At 42.8% G+C, this 27651-nt stretch overlaps 1 protein-coding gene across 4 annotated transcripts in view; it reads right to left on the bottom strand.

The window, feature by feature from the left end:
* The window catches only part of PAK3 (p21 (RAC1) activated kinase 3), a 121479-nt gene that overhangs the window by 69212 nt on the left and 24616 nt on the right, over positions 1-27651 (bottom strand). For all 4 annotated transcript variants that reach the window (XM_030306107.1, XM_030306111.1, XM_030306108.1 and 1 more), the window contains 2 exons: positions 23979-24180; positions 3237-3337 (listed from right to left, as the gene is read on the bottom strand). In XM_030306107.1, the coding sequence (XP_030161967.1) occupies positions 3237-3337; positions 23979-24153 (276 nt within the window). In that variant the 5' untranslated portion in view covers positions 24154-24180. The remainder of the gene's footprint in view (positions 1-3236; positions 3338-23978; positions 24181-27651) is intronic.

Raw genomic sequence — 27651 nt, 5'->3', positions numbered from 1 at the left:
AAACGACACTTTTACATGCATTAATCACGCAATTTGATGCTAAAGCCTTAAGCCAAATATTTGAACTCAGGAGCCCATGCATGATCCCAGTTCTGATTCTAAGTGCAATTAATAGCATTTGGTTAATACTATAATGGCCAAAGGAGTTATTAAGTGTTACGAAACCAGGTATGCGTTGCACATAACCACTAGAGCAGACATCACTGGCATGGTCATTACCATAATTATTAGAATATTTGCAGTTATTATACATTCTCATGGCACTTCTAAACTTTTGTGATAAATAAATGTCTGGAGATCACTAGACAGCAGGAAAACATGCTGCCAATTGCAGAAGATCCTTCAGACAACTGTACTTACCACATGGCTACACTGCTGACACAATTTCTTTTGTCTTTTGTAAGTTGAGATAAACTAGTAGTTCATCAATGAAACCTGACCCTTAAATTTGAATGTCTGCCACAGAGGCACATAATCAGAAAGCCATCTCATTACTCCAAACTGACGTACAAATCCCAAAAGTTAAGACAGCTAATGGAGGCCTAGACGTATGAGCATCAGAAGCAGGAGCACATATCAATGCCTCACCACGTGTACAATAACGACCAGATGTACGACAAGCTGGGGATTGTCCCGTGTAGCCCAGGAGAATGGCAGCATGATACGACAGGCCAAGCATTTATCTTATCATAGGAAATGATCATTTATATCACTCATACCATTTTTCCCTCTGATTGACTTGAAGCGACCGTCACAGGTCGAGAGGTCTGGAAGGGGGAGTTCTAAAGTATTTGGGACAAAAATGGCAATATAAAGGGTAAGGACTTGTAATAGTTCAGTACCCCAAATCTCACCTCCCAACCTAATTTTAATCTCAGGGTCCAAGTGTGTACCCAGGTACACAAGATTACATGGGCCAGCTAGCCGTAGGACAATGACAGGCCCTTGTAAGACAACTGAACAACACAGTTCAACAGATGGCTCAAAATCCAACCTAAGCCACCGCAATGATCAAATTCAGTAATATGCCCCTCCCCCTTCTGCACGCACACACGTGTGCACAGACACACACACACACACACACACACACAATAAGTGAGTGGTACCAGGGCAGATAGGACCCAATTTTAAATGCTACCAACAAAATGATTTTAAAAGCTCTTGATCATTATGGTAGTTTTTCAAGTTAGGAAATGTAAACCATCGGTGAAGATAGTAAAAAAGGGAAGAATTTGTCATCTTTAAATATGACGTGCGGACAAGAAGTTTTCAAAGATCATCAAGAGGCCAACAGTGCATCAGATACCCAAATTTAGCCAGTGTCTTATCTGTATATTTCAAAGGACTTCTAACAACCGACTGCATCCAAACAGATGCTTTATTTTAAATTGGGCTTGGGGGACCAAGGGGCAGATGTTTTGGTTTGGTTCAATTGCATCGAACAGGTTGTTCACAACTGGAAAGCCTGCCCATCACATAACCCACCCACCCCACCCTCTCTGGTTGGTTCTTTGGGTTCTAACTGACAGCGAAGTGAAGATGTGGTCAGCAAGATGATGGTGACTCACTTTCCTTCATTTCCATTCAGAACCCCAAAAGAACAAAGAAGGAGCTAAAGATAGATTGTATCTTAAGATGTCAAGCAAGTTGGAAAGAGTGGAAAAAAAAAATTGGAAAGGAACCAGAATGTCACATGAGAACAGCAGAGGAGAAAGCTTTCACATCAGACCACAAAAAGGAAGAGAAAAGAAAAACATGGCATGACTGCAATAAAACCTAAGAGCAGTTTAAACACAAGAAAAGCAACATAGAAAACAAAAAAAGGTCCGAGCTAGAAACATAATGTTCTTAAAATAAAAACAGGGAAGAGTTATTAGACAAAATTTATGGTTTAAGTGCTTTTACTGTTTCGAATGTCAAAAAGTCAGCTTATAAAAATTATTATTATTATTATTATTATTATTATTATTATTATTAGTGGTGATGGTGGTAGTTGCAGTGGAGTCAGTAAGGTTATATTTCTGAAGTGCAGCTAAGAGAATATCCTCAAATACAGTAAAGAACAGCGGCCAGACTCAGACTCAAAGCCATTTGAATAATGTCTCTGACTCCAGGAATGAAATTGGTTAAATCCTACTGGTATCTCGACTTTATCAATGACAGTACCTCTTTCTGTTCTCTTCTGCTTGCTACTGAGAGCATAGAAATAATCAGCTCACATCACTTTACAAGGCCAAGATGTTGACTCAGTTTCGATTTTATTCTCGTATTGCTTACTTCCAGAAAAAAATAAAAAGTAATTTGGCTGTCAATTCAGAGACCTTGGTTTGCTTCTCCAAAGCAAGTTAATGTGTCCCCCTCTCTTTTTTGTTCACTTATTCATATGACAGTCTACTCACTAACCATCAAGTTTTAAAAACAGAAACTTCAATTATTTAATATCTAAAATTATCTCTGGTTTAAGAACCCAAGAATCAGTGGTGATGATACCATCGAAGATTTTTTTTTCTGAAGGCATTCAAAATTACTCATTATCTCAGAATGTACATTTTTATTGAGATCCTTACTAGGATGGAAAAAGGTAGTTGATCCTCCTGGGGGCATATTTCTAGCCACATCTTTTCCTTCATCCATCTAAAGACAAATATGCCAGATCTTAAAAAAATATATCCAAAGAAAGGCTGAATCTACAGCTATGGTCTTTCTGGTGAATTCTTACTGATATTAATTGTGGATTGTATATCTATAAAGCACATGACCACTATAGCACACGTGATATATCCATAAATATTCTTCCCGAAACATGGGGTTTGTTGTTTTGAATGTCTATAAAATACACCCGTTAATAAGCCTAAAGATAAGCTATGTTCTTGGGATCAAAGCGGAGAACAGGTCGATTTTACAGAGATTTTTGGTTAGCTTGGTTCGCTGATCTGGGTAATCCAGATTCCAATGTAAAGCCCGAATTATTCAGATAGGCTGTCTTCGCTGGTCAAGTTGAATCCATGATTCTCTGATTCACTTCAAACAATAAAGCGCAGACTCAACAGGCTAACTGCGATCAGACATTTTTATGATGGACAAAATAATTTTACCAGTACTCTTGCCACTCTCTAGTTCCACCTGTGATTGTCTCTGTCTGTGTCCATGTCTGTGACATGGAAATGCTTTCTTGAAACCTATTTTCACAAAGGAACTTTTCATGGCTTGCAAAACAAAATAAGGAGCTTACTTACAGTGAACTCCCCGGTGACTGCGTCAAACCCCACATGAATCGTATGTTCAAAGTCTGAAGGAAGAGAGATCTCTGGGCGTTCTTTCTCTTTCTTCTTATTGGCTAAAGGCAAAATGTTAACATGTATTTATTTGGGCTATAGTTTTGTCATCCATAAGTTGTACAATTAGGTTCATGAAAACAGTTACAAAGGTGAAAGACAATCGATTCCAACACAACTTTCACACTATTCCACTCCAGAAATTACAATTTCATTTGCAGAAGTAGCTGAGAGTTTGACAAAAACGTTACATCCCCATAATTTACAAATTTCCAAAATCCAATTCAAACAAAACTTGTGTTCAAACTGATTTATGTCCTTTACCAGTCGAATAATGTAACCAGTAGGTATCTAGGTAGATTGTGCTCAACTGGCTTTGTTGGATCAAATAGGACTTACTAAAGAAGAAATTCATTATGCTCAAGTCAAGCTAAGGCTTACTATTAGAACGGACGGACGAAGGGGGAAAACGCTGAAGCTATGAACTATTTCCACGTTAACCATAGCTGAGTACCAAGCAGCTAGAACTTGTTTAATTTACACGTTTACATTATGAAGCATAGAAGCTTGGTCTTCTTCCAATGAGAACACTATTGCAGATCAATCATGTCACAAATCTTTATCTTTAAAAATGTTTTTAATCATGTCCTACCCAGCACTTTGTTAGTAAAAACAAACACACAAATTGCTGCTTTCTGCTGAATTAATTTTATTTAGTTCTCAGTAACCTCAAACCAATGCCTTGGTTTACACATTCTAGTCTGTAGCGCTTTTTCCGTGTCCCTAATATATTCTGTCATATTAGCCACTCAAAATCATTGTCCTCAAGTAGCAGGGTTTTCATAGTGACACAATTGTAAATGAGCACATCCCCAGTTAATATGTCAAAAGCCTTTAAAGATATCACCACTGGAGAGATCAAGTTGGGAAGTGTAATGAAATTAGTTTATCTTGAAATAGATTCCAGGAGGAAGTCGCTGCGGAAATGTAAAATGGCATCAAGTAGATTCCCTAATAGACATATAAACAGATCTGAGAATGTGACTTTGATCAGGGTACATCTCACACTCAAAAATAATAATAATAATAATAATAATAACAATAATAATAATACTCACCCTCCTAATAATGGGAAAGTCAGCATGGTTTGCCCAATTGAAACCAGTCAACCTCAGAAATGCCCAAGGTGGCCAATTTAGAACATTCTGGTTCAAATAGATATTTCCTTGGCCTGAATTTCAGACAACATTCAATTAACCATATTATGGATTACTGGTTTTGTGGGTTACCCAGGAGAAATTTTAGATTCAAAACCTTTCGTGTTCAAATGTCATTTTTATGGCTTCTTTTTTCTTTCTACCCTCTCTCTCTGCTCCCTATCTCCAGCCAGAGGACAGAGATATGGGGAAAAAATATGGAAATTCAAGTAGTAAGAAGAGTAGGACACAGGATTAGGAAAGAAAGGCTGGAGGCAGGGGGTTGGGGGGGGGGACAAGGGTCATTCAGTGCCTCTGCCTGGCCATAGAACACATTTAGGACTCATTTTGAAAAGTACCTATGTGCCATCTAAACTTCAGTACAGATGTCAGTTTTGCAGCAAGCCTACTTTATTGAATATTATCATAACCTAATAGTGAAGCGTAGAGGTTTTTTTGTTGGTGTTCCTACTTCGCTGCATGTTTTTGCACCATGGCTACCAACTCACCCTTGTTTGACTGCCATGTTTCCTTGTTCAGAACCACCACAGGTGCCCTAGATACTCCTGTGACCATTCCCTTGTTTTGCCTCTTCCCTGCCCTCCCGTCCATATTGAACATAGTTGACTACCTCTCTATTTCCTTGACAACATGGTCTGATTCTCCTCCCTTGGTGACTGTTCTTTATTTGATTGGCATTGCTTCCCCTTCTGCATTTTTTAATGCAGTCTTTGGCCTTTAACAATTCCTTCTTGAAACTCATTCCTCATAGATGGCATACACTCCCAGATACTATTCCCTAATCTGTGGTTGGCAGGGGTAGATCCAGATACTGTGGGACCAAACACTTTATACAATTTGAGAAGAACAGCCCCGTTTAAGTAAAAACAATATGAAATTGCCTAGGGCCCCTCCTAGGGCCTTAGAAGAGCCCCAGGCAAGTGGGGAACTCTAAAGAGGTTTTATTCACTTTATAGTTCATCTACTCCTGGTGGTTGGTGACTTTCTTGGGGTCAAAGACCACTTTGAAAAATCTTTAGAAAGCTGTGGAGTTCCTGCCCATAAAAGGTACTGTACACATCTACCCAATTCTGCATATAATTTCAGAGGTTCAAAACTCCCCTAGGCTCCAGGATGAGAACTTGTAGCTTAATCTATGTCTTCAATCATTGCATCAACTTGCATTCATGATCTCTCTTACCAGTAGTCTCTCCCTACTTTCCATTAGTATTGACTGAATGTTTGAACCATGTTGACTTGGACATAAACACTCTACCTGAGCTGATCTATATGAATTGGCTTAACGGAGTCACTCTAGAAGACCAAGGCTCTAGAAGGTAAGGATCGCCAGTCCCTTACCACCCTAATAATGCCATTCCCTTCACTCAGGGCTAAGCATCACAAAGGCAGGAAGGAAGCCCAAACTTGCCCTTCCTCCAGTGTCCATGTTCTCTCAGTGAAATGACACCACTAACCACCCAGATCAGAGAAGGATTCAGACTTCAGATACCTCCTCCTTTGGGAGGCCCTGAGCAATGAAAAAATTATGACCACCCCCCCACACACAGATAATTCAAATAAAAATACTAAAGCGTAAAAAGGTAAGAAAGTCCAAAAAGTTCTTATATGCCTATGATGGTTAGGTCTTTCTAAAAACTGTACATGTACAAAATAAATATGTGGCCATGTTTGGGGTGCCCCTAATCTGCTGGGCCCACAGCACCTGCTTATTCTGGCTATTAGGTAATTTGGCACTGGCCCAACTGCCCAAGCCATAAACTTGGGAGCTTCTTTGACTCCCACTGTATTTCTATCTGAATTGGTCACCAAGTTATATTCTATCTCCTAGACTCATCTCGAATCCATCATCTTCCTTTCGTCCGCACACACCATTACCTCAGTCAAAGGTGCTAGCATTTCTCACCTAGTCTTATTGTCTCCAATCTTGCCTCCTGTAATTCATTACTTTGTGGCCAGAGTAATCTGTGAAATATACAAATCTGACCACATTCCCGCCCTTATGATTCTTAAATGGCTCCCCATTACCCATATGGTAAAAGTTCATGCTTGTTGGCATGCTACCCAAGGACCTCCAGGATCTGCCCCCAGCTTCCCTCTCCATCGTCTATTCTTGCCATAGCCCCCACTGTCCCACACCCATGTCAGGCTCCCCAAACTGCTGGATTTTCTCTTACTGCCAAGATTTCATGCTAGGCTAAGGCCTGGAAAGTCTTATCTCCTACCATGATTCCTCCCCCTACCTCTTGCACTTTGGGTGGATAACTCCCAGTAGTCCTTACTCTTCACTCTTGGGCTTCCTCTTCTTTGGCAAGTCTTGTCCTGTCCTCCCTCTGCAGACAAAGCTAAATGCCCTTCTCTTCCTGCTCCCACAGACCTGTCCAGGGCAAACTCTGAGCTTGGCACGTGTCAACACTGGAGACTTTACGTACTTGTTGCTCTAGCTAAAATTGAGATACTTGACATCAAAGCCTATATTTTATTAATTCTCACATTCCCTAGCACCTGGCTGATGTCTGTACACTTAATGATTATCACTTATGGAATATTCACTTAATCTCTACCACAGTCACGTTAGGTAGGCCTTATGATTATGGTTTAATTATTGTTCTCTACATAAGGAAAATGAGAGTGAGGTTCAACCACATACCCAGGGTTATACAGCTGGCAGGTATCAGAGCCAGAGTTTGAACCAAGGTCCTGTGTCCCTAGAACCTAAGTTCTTAATAGTTACACTATTTACTATTCGGGAACATTAAAAAAAAAAAACTCAACATTTTTGAGTCCTCGTCTTCAGAAAATGTTTAGTATTGAAAGGAGCGTAGATGAGAATTTTTTGTCTTTTGTTCTTTTCAGGAACACTAAAACATATCTCCTCCAGAAAATTCTGCTGAACATTGGTCGTTTACATTAACAGTCTAACCTGAATCTTGGGTTGATAAGACTCAGCCTGATCAGCTCTGGGTTGGTATCTGCAGAGAGCAGAAGCCCAAATGAGTACTACTTTCTAAGGGTACCACCCATGTACTACTGGAACACAGAATGAAGGCCACATCATAGACAGCAAAGTGTTTCGCCCTGGGACCCTCTGGGTGTACATGAGTTCTCATTCCAGGGGCCAGCGAACCCCTCCAGAGTCTCTCATCCTGACATCTCTCTCCATTCCACCACCTTTTAAAGAAAAAAAAAAGCCCCTCTAATAATCTATCATCTCCTATACACCCTACCCCAATCAGTATTCTGCATTTCCCCAGTAGCTACAGTTTGCCCCATTACCAATCCCCCTACACCTTCAACGTCTTCATTAAATGTTCTCTTCACTTCTTGCCTCCTTTTCCCAAAATTCACAGTGCATCACTCTCATCTGGGAAACTTATAAGAGAGAAGAGAGATATTAGAGCCTCACCCCCAGAGATTCAGATTCAGTTATTCTGGGGGAGACCCCAGCACCTTTAATGTTTAAAGCTCTTCAGGTATTTCCATTAATCAACTTGGGTGAAAGGGCAACTGGGTGGCTCAGTCAGTTAAGCTTCCGACTTTGGCTCAGGTCATGATCTCACGGTTCATGAGCTCAAGCCCTGCATCAGGCTAGGTGCTGACAGCTTTAGCCTGGAGCCTGCCTCGGATTCTGTTGTCTCCCTCTCTCTCTGCCCTTCCCCCACTCGTTCTCTCTCTCTCTCTCTCTCTCTCTCTCTCTCTTCCTCTCTCTCTCCTCGCTCTCAAAAATAAATAAACATTAAAAAAAAGCAACTGGGGTGGAGAAAAACAACTTTAAATTCTACCCTCCAAGGAGGGTACCACTTCCTCAGATCATTCTGATGGATGCTTCTCATTCATCCCCATCCAATGTCCTTAGGCCTGGAAGAATGGGGGAGGGCAGGGTTGCCCGCTTGTCATTCCAACCCGTTTATCTGAGATCAGTACTTCTGCACTTGCCTACAAAGCCCACTCCTTTGAGGTTATTGCCATTAAGTGCTCCCTAAGTCCCCTTATCCATTGAGGACTTGGGCTCCCAGTCTTCCTTCCTACCCTCAATGCTGACATTGCTCTGTGAAACATGATACGTGAGTAGACACTTCTTTCACACTCTTTCCTTTTAACTCCTTGGCATCCCTCATTTCTAATGAATTTCAGCTCCCTCTGACTTCAGTCTACTCCCATGGCCACCACTAACGCAGGGGTTCTCAACCAAGGCTGCTCATCAGAATAACCGCTCGAGTTCCATGGAAGACCAGTGTCTAAGGCCCACCCAGGACCTACTGTAGCAGGATTTCTGGGGGTGGGACCTAGGCAAATGATTTTCTAAGCTCCATAGATGATGTGCAGATGGAGTGGAGGACCAAAGGTACCCCAGACCTTTTCAATATCCAGAATGACCCTTTCATTGAAATATTAAACTCCGTTATCCCAGCCTCCCATCCTTCTAGCCTTCGCTTTCCAGCCCTTAATCCTATTTTGTTTTTTTATCTCAATAAAGCCTCTAGTTTTTGGATCCCTCCATTTTTAGCCAAGTTTCTAGCTTTCTCCTGCCTAGACTCTTTTGTCCATCATTTAAAATTTAAGTTTCTGGGGCGCCTGGGTGGCGCAGTCGGTTAAGCGTCCGACTTCAGCCAGGTCACGATCTCGCGGTCCGTGAGTTCGAGCCCCGCGTCGGGCTCTGGGCTGATGGCTCAGAGCCTGGAGCCTGTTTCCGATTCTGTGTCTCCCTCTCTCTCTGCCCCTCCCCCGTTCATGCTCTGTCTCTCTCTGTCCCAAAAATAAAAATTAAAAATGTTGAAAAAAAAATTTATAAAAAAATAAATAAATAAAAAAAAATAAAATAAAATTTAAGTTTCTTTATTTGAGAGAAAGTGCACGTGAGTGGTGGGGGGGGGGCAGAGACAGAGGGAAAGAGAGAGAATCCCAAGCAGGCTCTGTGCTGTCACTGCAGAGCCTGATACAGGGTTTGAACTCACGAACCGTGATATGACCTGAGCTGAAATCAAGAGTTGGATGCTTAACTGGCTGAGTCACCCAGGCACCAGTGCTTCATTATGTAAATTGCTCTTAAGCCACTGCCCTGGAAGCAGTGCCACCCTTTGACCTGCTCTTGCAATTCTCCTACAAAAACCTACTCTGATACAATCCAACCATGATACCTCCTCTTCTATACTGAGGCTGATGAGTTGTTGGAGGAAAAAAAATTACACAGCCGTGCAGATTGGTTCATACTACAAAAGTCAGAGATCATAGTTGGGTCATTGATGGCACGTGACAATATTCTTTTTACCCGTCACCAACTTCCTTTCCCACTTATTCTTACTGAATATTCCAGAATGTTTCCACTTTACCCAAACATCTGCCTCACCCTCTCCTCCTTGACTTTCCACATATGAAATTCTTTCCCCTTCACTGAGAAAACTGGAGGCCATCAGTTTGGAACTCCTCTGACTTCACTTCCTCTCCCATTCCAGTTGGGTTGATCTCCCTCAGTAACATCTTCTCATATCTCACTGGAAGCAATGTTCCCTCCTTCTGCCTAAGGTTTATTCCTTCACTGGTGCTTTAGAAGCCAGTCCCTGTCACTTCTCCAAGAGTCTAACACCACCAATTATTGCCTATTATTCTTGTATCTTCGATCTCTCCCTCTCTACTGACGCTTCCTATCTGGCCTTTAAGACCTGCTGAGATCTCTTTTGTTGTAAAAAATTAAAACCCCCTGCCATCTCACAACTTTCTCTCACTGCCACAGTCTCTCAGCCTTGCCTTCTTTGGCATAAATTTCTTGAAAAGGCAACGTAGGCTTCCTTAACCCACACTCTCCAAACCATTGCGACAAGTCTCTGAGGTCTCAAATTAATCTCCTCCTTGAAAATGCCCACTTTCCAGTCCTTACAATCGCTGACCTCTCAGGCAAAACTGACATTGCTGACCATGAAGTTCATGAAACTAAATCCTTGCTGCCATCTTTCACACAATCCTTTCCTAGAGCCTGTTCCTGCATTTCTGGGTCTTCTATTGACTCTAAACGGTAGTTCCCAGGAGCTGTCTGAAGTCCTCATCTCTTCTTACCAACATGCTTCGCCTTTCAGTCACCTCACCTACTTGTATGGTTTCCCGTCTACACTAGTGACTCCCTGTATGTCTGTCCAGCCCTGACCTCTTTGTTGTATCCTGACCCCATGGAGTTGCATTTTGAACAGCTCTATCTGGATGCCTCACAAACCCCTCACTTTAAATATTTTCAAAAGTAAACAAATTTTCTGTCTTCTTCCATGTGAAGCAAGAAATTACAACCCCTCCCGTGTTCCCTACCTCACCCTCCTCCACTTTCTCATCATCTACTTGGTTTCCTAGCTCTGTTAAGACTTCCTCCTGAGTATTCCCTCTGCATTGTCCTTTTCTGCTCTTACTGATACTGGCTCTTAAGCCAGGCACTGTCATTTTTCACCTACTTAACTCCAACAGCTTGATGTGTCTCCTTCCATCCCCCCCCCCCACGCAATCCGTTCTTCTCCTGGGGCTAGAGTGAGATTTTGAAACACAAATCTGATACCGTTCCTCTGCTTCAATGCTTCCCCATTGGCTTCAAAATCAAATTCAAAGCCCTTAGCATGGCATACACAAGCCCTCCAGGATACTGTCCCAAATTACTTCCATGGCCCCATCTCCCACCCCTCTCCCACCCCCAATCAATGCACTAGCTATTCAGAACTACTTGTAGTTGCATTCAGAGAGCCTCAACTAACAATGTGTCATGCCTGCCTTCATAATGCTGCTCCTTCTATCTAGAAGACCACCCATCCCTTACATGGCGAGTTCTACTCCTCCTTTAAGACTCACCTCGGTTCAGTGGTCACTTCCTCCAAGAACACCTCTCTAAATTCCCCTCAGTCTTGAACAGATGCCCTTCCTCAGTGCCCACTTCTATATTGCACTTACCACGCTAAACTCTAATCATTGACTGACTTGTCTGGGTCCCTTGCTAGGCCATCAGATCCTTAAAGGCAGGAACTGGGACTTCTTCACCTTTGTAACCCAACATCTATCTTAACACAGTACCCGATTCAATAAATATTTGATGAATAAGCAAATGAACAAATCAATGAATGGATGAATGACCTTCATTATATGAAATGAGACCCAATATCTGGAGACAGGTCATGCCTATCTGCCATTATGTGTTCATGGATGAGGAGACAATGGTCCAGGTTCCCTAAAAATTCCTTAAGGAGGAAGGGTATGTTCTAACATACTTGTTGTATAGCTGAAGATGATGGTGGCAGCAATGTTGCTGTTTTTCCTCAACAGTGGGGATGACTCTGCACTCATTCAGGCATACCTCTTGCCAGGTGCCACTCCGGGGCCAAATGCATATGTTGGCAACACAGTTGGACAGGGTTCAAGGTACAGCAAAGCACCCAATTCTCCCCCAGATGAAATCCCTGGATGGCGCTATGCTTGCCTTCTCAAAGTGTTTTAGAAGACTGACACCTGAATCTTCTTTGTTGTAGAAATGCCACTTGTCACCTTCCTCTAAAATTCCTGGAAGTTTTGTTGTTGGGCCTTCTCATTGAATGATGTCATATGGTCCCATCCAGAATTATAGTTTAGAACACTTTCTCGTTCCTTGAAAACAGAGCATGCAGGAAAAGAAAGGGAATGGCAGAGAACAAACATAGACAAATGCTTTCCTACATAAACGTAGCCTCAAAGCACAGAATAATCTTTTTTTTTTTTTTTTAAAAAAAGCAATGGAAAGCATACAAAGTTATGGTCTATGGCATAATAAAAAGGTGACATGTAAAGCCACATTAAGGGTGCCTGGATGGCTCAGTCGGTTGAGCGTCTGACTTCAGCTCAGGTCATGATCTCGTGGTTCGTGGGTTCAAGTCCCACATCGGGCTCACTGCTGTCAGTGCAGAGCCCGCTTCAGATCTTGTCTCCCTCTTTTGCTGCCCCTCCCCTGTTCTCTGTCTCTCTCTCTCTCAAAAATAAACATTAAACAAATAAGGCCACATTGATACCAAAAACTAAAAGCAAAATATTGAGTAAAACACAGAAACAATTTTTCCAAAGGGGAAAAAAAAACCCACATAGGCTGGCTAGTTCTAAGCAGCAAGCATATCACAACTTTGGCTCTTAGGAACCACTCTGTCCTGCCATTCTCCCAGTTTCCTTTTCCTTTGAAAGTGAAATCCACGGAATTGTGGATCAGTGTAGTGACAGACTGTGCTGGGCAGCTCATTAGGAACTTAAGTAGTATTCTAAACTTTCAGTCTGATTGGGGAAATATGCTTGGCAAATAAGAAATAGCAACCAACACTACCAGACCAAAGAAACTTAGCAGCTGTGGCTCAGTTGGTTAAGTGTCTGACTCTTGGTTTCGGCTCAGGTCAGGATCTCATGGTTGGTGGGACTGAGCCTCGCATTGGGCTCTGTGCTGACAACATGGAGCCTGCTTGGGATTCTCTCTCCCTCCATCTCTGCCCCTTCCTCACTCACTCTCTCTCAAAATAAATACATACACGTTAGAAAAAGAAACTTAGGTGCCGAGTTGAAAAGAATAGAGTATAAATGTGGCAGCCTATCTAAAGAGGACGGAAGTCTGTGGTGGACAGTGAGGCTTACTGGAATAGGTAGGACTCGAGAGACGGTCTTAAAAAAATGGATAGGCAGGAAAGGGTAAGGCACCTAAAATAGAAAAAAAAGAAAAAGAAACAGAGGAGAATCAAAGCTGGCAAGTAGGAAAGTATGGAGCATATCGATGAGGACGTGAGAAGACGGAAGGGTAAATAGATAGGGTATGGCCTTGGAAAGCAGGAAGGAAGGTGAAATTGAAGACGGTAATAAAGAATGTGCTAGAAAAGGTTTCTGAGCAGGTGGATGATACAATAGAGAAGGCACTCTCTGGAAGACAAGCCAGGTAGCTATGTGCTGCTAGGCACACAAGGCATGGTGGGGGCGGGCTTCAACACGGTAGCCTCTCTCACACAGGCTGAGGAGGAAAATGTACAGTGGGTATGGAATGGGGAGAACCTCTCTGCATCTGTTGCCTCTAAGATCACCTACTAGGCATTTTCTAGAAACCGTGTGTGTGATTTCTGCAACTACACGGAAAGTTACAACCCAGGGGAAAGGACAGGAAGGAAAGCTTGCCTTCTGTGCAGTGTTCCCGGCAACGCTCAACACAGAGCTAGGCACATAAAAATCAGACACAGATCTTTTCTGAGTGAAGTATACACGTGAACTATAAAAACTGCTCCAGGGAGGCTGATACTAACGTCCAATTCTGTTCTATCTCATTTTTCCATTGAGCCAGCTAGTAAACAAGATCTGTGTTTGAAGTCAGCATGCAGCCCAGATTTATGCATCGGCTGGCTGCACATCTGTATCCTGTGATTTTCCACGAAGCCCTTGGAGATAAAGGAGGCCTAATGAAACATTTCGCGAGGAGGCTTGCACCGAAGTTGCTGGGGTTGGAGCTCTCCTGGGAGGGACCCTCGCCCCACAACCCTTAGCTCGACATAGAAGCCCTCCTCTCCCTGCTCTTTGACCTGTTCCCCCTGGCCAGGTGCAGTCTGGACGCAAGTGATTTGCGTTCCTGAAGCCAAACTTGGGCAGACATAGAAGCCATTTCTGGCAGGGGCCGAGTTAGAGATCTGCCATACTAAAATGCCTACTTCTCACCTCTGTATTCCTGGCTTTGCTCTGGGAGAGCCATGTTAGGAGGATACAGAAGTATTTTTAAAGGGCTCTCCACCTCCTATGGGCAAACGACCTTTACTTTCCCTAGTAGATTGTCATTAGTGACTTGGTCACTCTGTAGCTGGGTGATAGGTGTTTTCCGTGGTCCGTTAATTTCTCTAATTCACTAAGAGGCTGCTAGTCAAGGCCTCACAAAGATCATTTACAGAATGCTGCCCTCGTGGCCTTTAAGAATTAAATTAGGTATTGGAGTTGTTTTAATTCAAGAGAAAAAAACAATGCCGTTCTGCCCCATCGTCTGATTTGTGGGTCACAGAGCACACTGTGCCAGAACCTCCCAGAGGGAAACTTTCTGAAACCTTACACTTCGGTAAGAGTAAGTGTTCCAGACCAGTTCTGGGATCCAATTCTTCCTATGGCAACAGCAGCCCTGCAGGTGGTGTCCAGGAGAGCAATAGTCCCAGAGGGACTGATATCTGCAAGATGGTTCTCATCTCTGGCACTCTGCTCTATAAACACATATGGCTCGGGGGCTTATTATGAGAGGGGATCTGCGGTTATTTTTTATTAGTTTCACGAAATGTGCATTTTTCCTTACGCGTGGGGGAAAATGATTCTTCAGTTTTCCTCTATTTTCTCTTTCTTTTGGTAGGACGAATGTCATTTGTGGGTCTTCAAATTTATTTTTCCCATTGGAACTACTTGAAAGTACTATGTGGTAACGACAATGGAAAGTTAGGCACAAAAATAGATTTTATTCCTGGCTCTAAGTATTTAAAGAAATTGACAGCACAAGGTGGGTAAAAGATTTAAAAAGAGGTTCTATGTAACAGATGTATTTTTGGCTTAAAACTAGCATCTTGGGCAAAATATATACTGATTCTGAGTGGAAAAGGAAAAACGGTGTCTATGAAATGAGGAAGAAAAGACCCGACTCTTCAAATACTGGATTATAAACGAATCTAAGAGAAGGCATGAGAGGTGACTCTTGTGTTCTATTTTAACATGGTTCTTTAATCACTTAATTGTAAAAGCATCAGGTATTATTTTTGTAATAGAAAAAGACTTAAAAGCCCCCAGAATAACACTGGAATCGGGGAAAAGTAATTGACAATTCTTTTTTTTTTTTTTTTTACAAAGGCCATTACTTTTGGCTAGCAAGTCAGACCCTCAGGAGTAATTGGAAAGGCAAAAAGGTAAGACTACTGTTGTGACTGCGGATTCAGAAAGTGGGTTGGGTTCTCCTGGGCTTCACTCGCTTCTGTAAAAATTCCATTTTGTGCATATTCCGTTGGCTAAGACCCTATTTTCGAAACAAGTTAGGGAACTGCCATTTTATGACGAACAGTATCATGTTCCACCACCACTGGGTTAGGAGTTGGCGAGGATCCAAAGCCCAAGTCTGCCTTTCTTTGTAAATTGGTAGTGGGGCAACTCTGTGGAAGTCATTTAACTTTGGAGTCTCTAACCTGCCTTCTTCTATATAATGGGGGCTAGTCCTTGCTTCCATGATAAGAGATCTGAAGGAGGTACCTCGTATGAAAGCCCTGTAAACACGATAATATCCCTAAACTGCTATCCCAAATACAACATCTCATTAGCAATATACTCAAGTAACACAGTGAGTCTGTTACTTATAGTGGAGTTACTTGTTTCGTTACTGGAGAACGAAGTAATCTGCCATTTCCACCATGTGGGTGATGTCCTTGAAAATGGAATTACCAAGAAAGAGGATTAAGCTGCCCCGTTTTAAACATTCACTGCTCTTATAATCTTTTATGATATTAGCAAATCCCAGGAGTAGAGAGGTGGGAGGGCCCAGGGTTGAGGGTTCATTCTCCTGCTTCAGGTAGAGCGTGCTGAAGCCATGAGAGCCCCAGTAGAAGAACCTAGAAAATTTCACCCTTGGTCAGTCACAGTATGTAATCAGCATATCTGGAATTTCTTTACGCCTGGTTCGTTCCCTCTGTGGAAACAGTAAGCCTGTCTCCTCCTGCCAGGTCTTTGGCGGCTATGGAAAACAATATGTACTCTCCATAAATCAGCCTTTAATGTACAGATAAAAACTTCAAAGTGGTACCTGATTCGGCAAGAGCGGCTACAAGCCTAATTCAGAAGTTGGGTGTTCCCTGAGGATGATGGGGGAAAGGAAATGATGGTCCCGTGTGAGCCCTTCTAGTGACCTCCACTCACACATGGACAGCCATCACCTTCAGTGGTATCATCTTCAAAAGCATTCAGCAACAGCGATCATTCTGGCAAATCGTCAGGACTCTTGCCCATCTCCTTTCAGGCAACACACACTGCTTCCACTCGCATTTATGCCCAGTTCACACATGCAACAATTTCAATGGAAAATGTTTGAAGACAAAAAAACAAAAAAAAAAACAAAAAACAAAAATTATGAGGCAATGTCCTAAACCAGACACTCCTGATTGTGTGGATAATTACATAGGGTGCAAGTCTGAGAGAGGGGTAAATTAAAAAGTCCTCATTTGCTTTAAGGAGGAAAGCAGCCTCATATGCCTCAGCTGGTGTCAATTTTCCTCTCCTTGGAACGCTTCGTTTTAATGTTTCACACAACTTTCTTCTGTCTGCCCATCTTCTCATCCATCCCCAGGATCCTCTCCACCCTCTAACCTCCCCCTCACATATCACTTCCTCTCTCAATTTATATCTCCCTGTTGCTTCTTTCCTTCCGCGTATCTGTCTCCCAATCCAGCATTCCATGCTTGAACTTGACCGTCTGCTCATTTTAGCGGGCCACCGTATTTGTCCCCAATTTCCCTGCTTGTTGGCTTTGATGAAGAAGCAAAGGCTCTAGTAAATAGAGGGCATCATTATCCCACCTTCTTACCATTTCAACCACGGGGCACTTCTAGGAGTAAAGGAGGCTCTTCTCCTGGGGCAGAGCACTGACCTTGGAGGACAAGCAAGATGCCACGTCCGCCAGGCTTCCCAAAGGGCAGGGCAGTGATCTCCCAAGAGCACTCTGCTGAGCTGTACGGTTTACGTTTGGAGAACCAAGAGGAATGGAAATACCATTCAGGAAGCAGCAGTCTCGGACATCTGGCTTTCTGATAACAGGACCCTCAATGAATTGTGCCTCCCACCGGTGATGATAAGGATCTTGAGCTACTGCAAGATCTCAAAGGGTCTTCAGCGTCACCGAAGAAAGACTGCATACTGTTCCGTCTAGTTATCACACTAAGTATGTTTTATTGTGCGTTAATTGGACGAAAGTTAATAGCGGGCATTGACCAGAACATCTGATAACAAGACCATAAAGGATAAGCTGAGAGTCTTCTTTAATATAATCATTGCACAGTAAAGCTTCTTGTGTAGGGAGAAGTGGCATACTCTAGGAGTCAAAACAGTATGTATGCAATACAATAACAACACTATATCGCACTTTAAGAACTTTTTCACATATATGAACATGCTCGTTTAGAGCCTTGACTTTCTAACTTAAGCAATATTTAAGCCCGTCAAATATACACACCAGATGAGAATACAACCCACAAAACACCCAAATCAAATGTTAGCACATGTCTGTTGTCAAGAATATTTTCTTACCGTCTCTTAAAAAAAAAAAAAAAAAACCATGAAAAAATTTTCTTTCCTTCTGTGTGGTGATTGAAAAAAATAGTCCTCTTTTCTGAAATTCAGAGAGGTTTCAAAGTGCACTGCCATCTTAAGGAAAAATGAAAGCCACTGCTGGCTTTTGGATGCCAAGAGCAGAGTTGACCACACGTTCCCTTCGTCCTGTTACAAGGCAGCGTGACGGAGCAGACAAAGCACCAGGTTTGGAGTCAGAGAGACCTGGGAGACTCCTGGATTCCCTCACTTGCTATGTGATTCTCGGCTGTCTACTTAAATGCTTTGAACTTAAATCACCTCATCTGGAAGAAGGGGATAATCCCAGAGTGGCTGCTAAGGGTTAAAAGACTCAATCTGTGTCAAGTGCCTGCCTGGCACACGGTCTGGCACCCAGGGACTGCTCGGTAAATGGTGGGTTACCTCTTGTTCGCTTTGACTTGATTTGTATCCAACCACCCCCCCCCCCGTGCTCCTCTGGGGAGAGGGGCCCCGGCGTCATCCCCAGGCTCACCAGCTCCCAAATCTCCCTGGGTCCCCCATAAACCAAGCACACAAACCGTGCTCTCTAAAGACACAGCCCCACACACAGCGTGGCATGTCCTCTGAAACACACCTCATGCTCAAGTGCGGGGCGAGACACAAGACACAAGAAAGCACGCTTCAGAAGACACACGTCACGCAGAGCAGGTCACCTCAAAATGCAGCCTCACCGGCCTCTTCCCCACATGCTCCCCCAAGCTTTGGGTCCTTAACACTGATTATTTTTAGAGGCACTATGCCATTTTCAGAGGCCTGGCTGATTCATTCGCCTCGTTGCATGTACCCTACTGGTTTATTTATTCGCGTATTTTTTTCATATATATGTTAATCATCCATGTATTTATTCCCCTCCTTGCTCCAAAATGGATTTAAGGTGGCTTATAAGAATATACACAATATGATACCACAAATTCAAAGTAGATAAGAAAGGAAAAGGAAAAGAAACACAGAGACATAAAATGAGCCCAGAAGAAAGCTAGTGCAAAGTGCATACATTCCACAGAGTCCCATCACCAGTGCTACGCATGGGCCGCACATTTGGCTGCAGGCTTTCTAGTAGCCAACGAAAGAGAAACCTGATCAGTCTCACGCTGCACAGGGTCCATAAAATGAAATCGAACCACTCGTTCGGGATGTCCTCTTCCTGCTCTACGTTCTGAAAACTGCTCTATACGAGAGTATCAGAACACGGTGGCAAAATGTCTCCCCTGATTTGCTCTAACACCAAGATTCAGCTCCTGGGACGGTCCCCAGCAAAGATAGATCCTCAACCTTGAAATTACATCTACTGCTTCTTATTTCTCTTCTATCTGTCTCTTGAGGTTCCATTTGGCCAATGAAATGCAGCTATTAGAGAGACTTCTTAAGCAAAAACCTCTGCTGTCACCAAAGTGTCTTCATTTAACTAAAGAGATAGACGCCGTGACATTATTTATAACAAAAATTTGGAAAGGACCTCAAGTATCCAACTGAATAACTGGCCAAGTAAACCATGACACCACTACATGATGAGTATTACACCCTGTCGAAAATGGTATTTATCAAACTTCTTAAAAATGCAGGAAAATATTCATGATAAAAATTCTAAGCACATCTTAGGTAAAAATTAACATATAAAACTGCATATTAGGATTTCAACTATGTAAAAAACTGTATAAAAGGATATGTGTATGTGTGTGTATGAGTGTGTGTGTGTGTGTGTGTGTACCATCTCCACAAAAAATGTCTGGAAAGAAATCCACGAAGACATTAACATTGTTTCTGAGATTTGTGAATAGGGGTGACTTTTTTCTATATGCTTTTGTTTCCATTTTTTTTGATACTGATAAACAAGTTCTATATGAGGAGGAGGACTAGGAGGAAAAATACTGATCCAGATGGTTATTATTTTTAGCTTGTAAAATTATGGGCAATTTTAATTTTCTTTAAAGTTTTCTATTAGCAACAAATAAATTCTAGTTAGGGGCAAAGGAACTTCAAAAAAAGAAACAAGATTTCTAAAAATCTAATTATTTGGGGCTGTTTTGTTTGTAAAGTCCAAAATGATACCAATGTAGTTAACACCTCACAATTATTTAGCACTTTTTCATTTTAGCAGTGCTCTGATATTTAGAATTACATTAGACTACCAAAAATATTTTGCGAGGTAGGTATCAGGTATCACTATCTGCATTTAACAGGTGATGAGACTCAGTGACTGGCCCCAAGTCACAATAATCGGTGGCAGAGCTGGACTCAAACTCAGATTCCTCAGAACCCCAAGTACAGTGCTCTTCCCATTCATTAAGACTGACTGCGGTGTAACCCAGGCAGTCACCTAGAGGCAGGAGCATGGACACAGTGACCCCTCCTTACCTATGAGGGTCAATTCCTGAACAACCCCCAAGGGAGCAGGGTTCAGCTGAAGAAAGTATGATTTTAGGAGGTTTCAAAAACAAAGGGCAGGGGAAGTGAGGTCCCATGCAAACTTCTGAAAGCCCTCACGAATAATTTTTTTGCACAGTAAAACAAAAACAGTAACAACAGTACGTTACGTGAAAAGAATAACGAGAGTTTACATGGCTTAAATTAGTCAAAGTGATAGGTATAGGTTCTACACTGTCTCCATTGAGAGCCTAGGATGATTTCCACAAGTGATGAGGATGTACCCCTCATTATGACAGTGGAAAAGTGGGGGGAACAGTGGAGAGATGAAGGGAAGTGAGCTGCTCGCTCAAATCATGGCTCTTTAAATTCTCCCGGTCATTGAAATCCAATCCTGAAATTGGAACAACTGGTTTGTGCTGTTAGCCTGATCAAGCAAGTGACTTTAAGTGGTAAAACTTAATGACTGGCTCTTTTTCTGAACATTCTGTCTCCTCTTTTCTGAAGATACTTTAGCACTTCCATACAGAGTTCGAATTAAATCGTTCAAAGTTTGTCCGAAAGCAGCTTACGCAGGGTCTGGCACGGATACTTGAATGGCACTACTTTATGATTTGGGCTCTTCTGAGGGTCCTTTCTTCCTAATATAGAAATGTAAAAAGGCTCTTAGTACCCCTTGATAGAGTTCAATGAAATCATTCAAGATTTGTCTGAAGGCAGCTTATCAGCTGTCCAGCAATGGTATTAAATAAATGGTCCTCTTTGATGATTAAAGTCCTGCTAAAGATGATTTCTGTCCAATGTGATTGTTTGAAGGCATCACAGCATCTCTTTACAAGGTTCTGCTACATCACTCAGGCTTTGAACAGGTTAAGGTTTGACATGTAAAGGTATCAATTTGCATTGCTTTCTTGGGAGAAGGTTTTAATCTTGTCCTAAAAAATTTGCACCTGTCGGGGAGCCCGGGTGGCTCAGTCGCTTAAGCATCCGACTCTTGATTTTGGCTCAGGTCGTGATCTTACGTCACGGTTCCTGAGATCAAGCCCCACGTTGGCCTCTGTGCTGACAGCGTGGAGCCTGCTTGAGATTCTCTCTGCCCCTCCCCATCTTGTGCTCTCTCTTTCCCTCTCAAAATACACACTAAAAAAATAAATTTAAAAAAAATGTGCACATGTTGCTTGTAACTGTTATTTGTCTCCAGTCCTACAGCTTCCTAATTATCTCTGTCAGCACTTACGATAATCACCTCTGGAGTGCCGGAAGCTTCCTGAGAGTCATCCTCTAGTAGCATCATATCACTTGAATTAATATCAACAGTTTCAGATCCAACTTCAGACAGAGTGCTCCTGTACCAAATGCTCATTCTCACCTATAGGTTCTTCTTGATCCCAAGATTCATGGTCTTCAGGACAGATCACTGAAAGGCATGCCACCATCCCTAGCCAAACCTTTTGTCAGCGTGCATTAATGACAGGCTCTGTTGAACTATCTATTGGTTCTTTCAGTAAGAATACACCATTAGTGAGGTGCCTGGGTAGCTCAGTTGGTTAAGCATCCGACTCTTAATTTTGGCTCAGGTCACGATCTCATGGTTTGTGAGATCAAGCCCCGTGTTGGGCTCTGCAATGACCACACGGAGTCTGCTTGGGATTCTCTCTCTCCCCCTCCTCCACTCATGCTCTCTCTCTCAAAAATGAATAAACTTAAAAAAAACCAATACAGCATTAGTGATCATGTCGGAATCCCATGGGGTAGGATCTTCAGACAGAGGAAACTTGGTGAGATTTTCAACAACAAAATTGGACATTAGTTTGGCATGTCTTCTCGAATAGTTGGATCAAACACTGATCTAAGAGCTCAAAGATCTGAAACACGCAACTCATTATAAAAGGCAACCTTGGGGCACCTGGGTGGCTCCGTCAGTTAAACGTCCAACTCTTGGTTTCAGCTTAGGTCATGATCTCACAGTTTGTGGGTTCAAACCCCATGTCGGGCTCTGTGCTGGCAGGGAGGGGCCTGATTGGGATTCTCTCTCTCTGCTCTCTCCCCCCACTCACATGCTCGCTCTCTCTCAAAAAAAAAAACATAAGAAAAATAAAGACAACATTAACATTAAGGGTGCACACTTGCAAATGCATCTGAAGCACCAAAACGACTGGGAGGAATCAGCAGGACTTTGAATTCCAGATTGTTCTTTTTAGTCTTGAACTTCCACGAGAAAGCACTGTTCAAACCATTCCTTAAGGAGAGAAGGAGTTATCCGTGTTTTTCAGTCAGTGTGCCAGTACACCAGAAACTTGGCTTGGGTTTTTTTTCCCCGGGAAGATTTGGGTATAGTTTTGTGTCAAGCAGTAGTGGTTTTGCCAGGAGGTCACCCAAGTACTGGCACAAAACAGAAACAGCAGCCTCTCTGTTTTCGCTGACCTCACGTCAGCATCACTTAGTTGGTTCTTGCTCTCCAAAAGGGCAAGTAGGATTCTTCAAAGGCTTCCAAAAATGGCGGCTTCTACAGCACTGAAGATTTGGGCAGGCACATGATTCCCGTCTTCATTCACCTCCTATGGTTGTGGCAGATACACCACAGGAGCTGCAGGGTCTGATGGTTCTTTCTTCGGCACCACTGTCACATAAGACTTGGTCTCCAGGTCATGGTGTTACAGAAGTTTCTTAAGCCATTCCTTGCTCCCGGCAGGACTTTTTGCTGGGCCCACTTCAGTGTCTGAAAACATGTCTTTGGAAATCCCTCGTGCATTTTCACAGATCCCTTGCACGGAAAGTGCTTCATCGTTCTTTTGCCGGTCTTCAGTGTAAGGGCTTAACATTTCCGTCTTTTCCATCCTTGGGTCAGCAGGCATAAAGCATCTCTTGAGCAACTCAGGTGTACAAGAGGCAATCCTGGCTCTAAGAAGAGTTTTGGCCTCCTTTACGGTACAAATTGTGGCCTCACTCACACCACAGGACGTGCGACGCTATTTGTTTTACCTTGAAGGAGCAGATCGTGGATGTCCCTTTTCTCTTCTAAAGACACCACCGTGCTTGCCTTTTTGGCTCCTTGCTGGGGTAGTTGTACTTGTTTCACTCTCTTCCACCTCAGTAGTCACATTTATAGAAGCCATGTTTAAGTTTAGGCTAATTAGCACAACCTGACGACTATCTACTAGAGATTCTATAGCCCTTGATACTACAAATGGTTGTATGAACAACACATGGATTCATGTCAATATGGTGTTGTGATGCTCAGTGCCATAGGGCTGATCGTGTAGGGGACAAGTGGCACAAGACTGAGAGAGGAAACAAATGGCTCAGAAGTTTCTTTCCACCTTAGGATACAGCCAGAGAGACCATCATGTGGCAACTTGGACTGACTCCTGCATACTCCATTCAGGATTTTCACGGTCGTCATAAAGGTATACAGAAGTAAATCCACCTATACTCAAATTTCCAATAAGGACAACTTCCAGTTAGAAAGGGATTACTGTTAAATTCTCCCCTCTAAGTTATCAGAAAGAAAAGCGCTGTTCATAGATTCAAGACAGTACTGCGGCTATGATTTCCCCTGGCTTAACACTATGAATTCAATTTTATGTGCAAGGCAAACACGGTAGAAGTGTATTTCCTGTCAACCCACAGTAAGTCAATCAAACATTATCCTCTGACAAAAGGCAACCTCTGAAGATGTCGATGCAAAGGCCAGGTAGGCCCTGAACAGCCACTGCTCAAGAAATGACTACCCAACAAAGAAAGTGACAAGGAAAGAATAAACTGGCCCCTTTTCAATGCCCGGCCACTGATACTTTACTTTTATCCCCTCCTCCTGGGAAGATAGAGCGAAGCCTGGCTTTCTTATTCTTCTCTTCGGGGGCCATGGGAAGTGGTTTGGAGCTGTGGTTGAGTGCCGAGGAATCTCGGTTGTTACTATTCATTCTCAGCGGGGGAGCTGGGGGTTTCTCTTCATTATCCAGACTGTCAGACATTTTCAGTTACCACTGATGGCGCAGCTCCTAAAGAACAGGAGGAGAAAACAGGAATTAAGAAAGAAGAGGCCTAAAAGACCCATCTAGTAAAATGGGGGCTCTAACAGCTCAGACACAGAAGCATTGGTCTCATGGCTGTCTCCAGTTTTGTGGGTTTTGTAACGACCATTTTTGAGAGGTTTCTTTTCTAGAGGGGAGGGAGCTGCCTCCTGAAAGACCAATGATGCAATTTCCCAGAGAGGAAAGTGAAGGCAGTAATTAATGGCTTTTCAAGATGTAGACACAAACACATAACTTTTCTATACACATAACACAAAACACTTCCTTTTCTCAAAAATGAAACTCTATTTTCTGCCGTCTACTCTTAGCCTTTTAATAAACAAATTATGACCTTCTTTAAAAATTCTACCCAGGGTGCCTGGGTGGCTCAGTGAGTTGGGCGTCTGACTTCCACTCAGGTCATGATCTCACGGTTCGTGCGTTTGAACCCTGTGTCGTCGGGCTCTACGCTGACAGCTCAGAGCCTGGAGCCTGCTTTGGATTCTGTCTCTCTCTCTCTCTCTCTCTCTCTCTCTCTCTCTCTCTCTCCCCCTTCCCTGATTGTGCTCTCTCTCTCAAAAATAAATGAACATTAAAAACAAGCTAGAAATATTTCTACCCTGACTTTTGTGATGGTCAGGAAGCACAACTCCTCAAAGTCTGGAGCTGTCATGGGTTTGGCTGTTGATCTTTAATGGCCCCAAACAATGACCCGTTAGTTGCTCTGACAGCTTGGGATGCTGCTGGCATTGGATTCTTACCTGCATGTACCAGGCTTACAAAACACACTCTACTGTTTCATGTCAAAGAACTGGGGCGTGATCTAGTAGACCTGACAGTTTCAGCAGAGTATGGGTGTAGGGACCGGGGAAACAACGCTGCATTTTCAGGTAGCAGGCAGAAGATAAAGCTGAGCCAAATGTCACCATGAGCAAAGAGGAGCTAGCTCCAAGGAGAGGACCACTTCCTGAGGAGCCATCATAACCTTAAGCTGGTCATGCTTTATGTCCTGAAACGAGGAATGAGGGACTTGGCCTCGGTAAGAGGGCTGTTAAGGGCCGGTCTGGGTTTTAGCAACTTACCCCTGTTCTCAATGTCATTACTCGTTAGCATCTTGTGCTCAGGACGGAATACATTCGGGTCTCATCCCACTGGAAGGTAAAGTGGACTGGAAAAGCATGGACTCCCCAGTGAAACATCTCGGCTTCTGAGTATTTTCCTATTCTAATTCAAGTCCCTCCACTGGCGACCCAAAGGGACACTCGCCATCTCAAATCACGTGTTAAGAATATCTTCCAAGTGAATCTCCAGTTTGAATACAGGGAAAATCAAATCCCACTGCAACAAAATCTGCGTAAATTCATCAAGTGTTAACCGGCACTAATTTAGGAGCATAAGAGCTCTCCAAAAATGATTTAGCAGATCACTTTCTTCCAACAACATTAATGAGAAATAAGCTATCGTAATTATTTTACACCTTTAGTAGCTAATGTGTTTGTTATTTTCTTTTTGTTTGTTTTTTTTTTTTTTACATTTATTTATTTTTGAGAGACAGAGGGAGACAGAGCACAAGTAGGGGAGGGGCAGAGAGAGAAGGAGTCACAGAATCCGAAGCAGGCTCCAGGCTCTGAGCTGTCAGCACAGAGCCCGACGTGGGGCTTGAACCCACAAACTGCGAGATCATGACCTGAGCCGAAGTCGGACGCTCAACCGACTGAGCCACCCAGGCACCCCATGTGTTTGTTATTTTTGGTAATGAATTGTTACGCCGTGCCATGTGGAAAATTTTCCAAATTTTACTATGTCCTAAATTTTCTCCAATTTAAGTATTCAAGAATAGGTGAGTACCAATTAATATTTTCTCCAGCTGCACAGGTAACTTCCAGCTAACAATGACTGACCTGATCTTAATTTGGACAAGAGATCTCTTTTCTTTCTCTTTGCCTAAGTGTCACGTCTTGCATTATCTTCACGGATTTAAGATTAGTTCTGTATTTTTTCAGCAATCATGATCAGGAAAATAGTAACAAGCGTTTGGTCACCACCAACCACTTGATTAACCTCACATTTCCCTATACAGGCGAAACCACGGCACAAGATAAGATGAAAAACCGTGATATCAAGGATAAAGCAGATTCATAGATACTACTGGCATTAGTACGTACTTCGACTAGTACATGAAACCGGTGTTGATGGGTCTGCATTCCCTCTTACATTTTAAATTTGACCCTTCTAGGGGCACCTGGGTTGTTCAGTCTGTTAAGCATCTGACTTTGGCTCTGGTCACGATCTTGTGGTTCGTGGTTCGAGGTTCGAGACTCGCATCAGGCTCTGTGCTCAGGCTCAGAGCCCAGGGCCTGCTTCGGATTCTGTATTCCCCCCACCCCCTCTGCATCTCCCCTGCTCACGCTCTGTCTCTCTCTCTCAAAAATGAACATTAAAAAATTGTTTTTAATTTGGCCCTTCCAAATTCACTGTTTCTCCAGAAGAAAAGTGAGTTTAAGACTGACTTCACCAGTGGCATTATTCTGTACTGGACAGGTCCATAGTTTTAATTTAGTCACTGAGAAGAATTTGCCACCAGGAGAAGGCACTGTTTTCTGTGGGTTTTTTTTTCTGTTTTACTTTTTTGGGCTTCAAAATAATGCCTGGATATGGATGGGGTGATTACTACATAAAGCTCAGATATACAAAAGATAGCTTGGTAAAAAAAAAAAAAATTGAAAGCCACTGCAAAAAACAAAAACAAAAACAAAAAAACCCTGAGGATTTAAACAGAAATACCTAGAAGATAGGTTTCTGAAAAATGTGTCTCACAGAGAGAGAGAGAGCTGGGTGATATATATTTTCTGATGACATATTACATAATTTAAGATGATGGAAGTTAGAGAAACAGGCATGGCTTCTTTAATTTGATATACAAAGCTGACCTTATATAATAGGGCAGGTAAGAGTCTGGGCCCATCAGGGTTCTAGTACACCTACGTAATTCAAAAGAATACTAGGCTCCTTTGTTCTTGATATTTAGGTGTGGCTAACGGAGTGGTGTTTTTTTGTTACTAATTACTCTCTGGCTAGAGACTCAAAAGGTAGGTGCCCTGCTTCTTTTCAAGCTGCCTGATTACTCTGACCTTATTTGACCAGGTATATTTCAGGCTGGGGAAAGAAGGGGTACTTGGGATAGAAAACTCCAACGATACTCCCCTAGAATACACTAGATATCCCTGGCCAAAATTTCACCACCACATACTTGCTGTGATCCATAACACAGGCATCGTGTGAAGGACCCAGCATATATGGGACACCTTTCTGCTGCGCAGCAATCTGGGATTGTTTTAATGCTATTCAGCTCATCTGAAGACTGCAAGGGGAACCAGAATACACCTTTCACACAGATGGAAAAGAAGTGGAAGGATCTGTGTCTAGTTCCGCACTAGAAACGTGGAGCACGAAACCAAT

The sequence above is a fragment of the Lynx canadensis genome, chromosome X (assembly GCF_007474595.2).
Source record: "Lynx canadensis isolate LIC74 chromosome X, mLynCan4.pri.v2, whole genome shotgun sequence".
NCBI classification, from domain to species: Eukaryota; Metazoa; Chordata; class Mammalia; order Carnivora; family Felidae; genus Lynx; species Lynx canadensis.
Note: the sequence above shows the minus strand (reverse complement) of the source record. Positions and strands in the feature narration are given on the sequence as shown.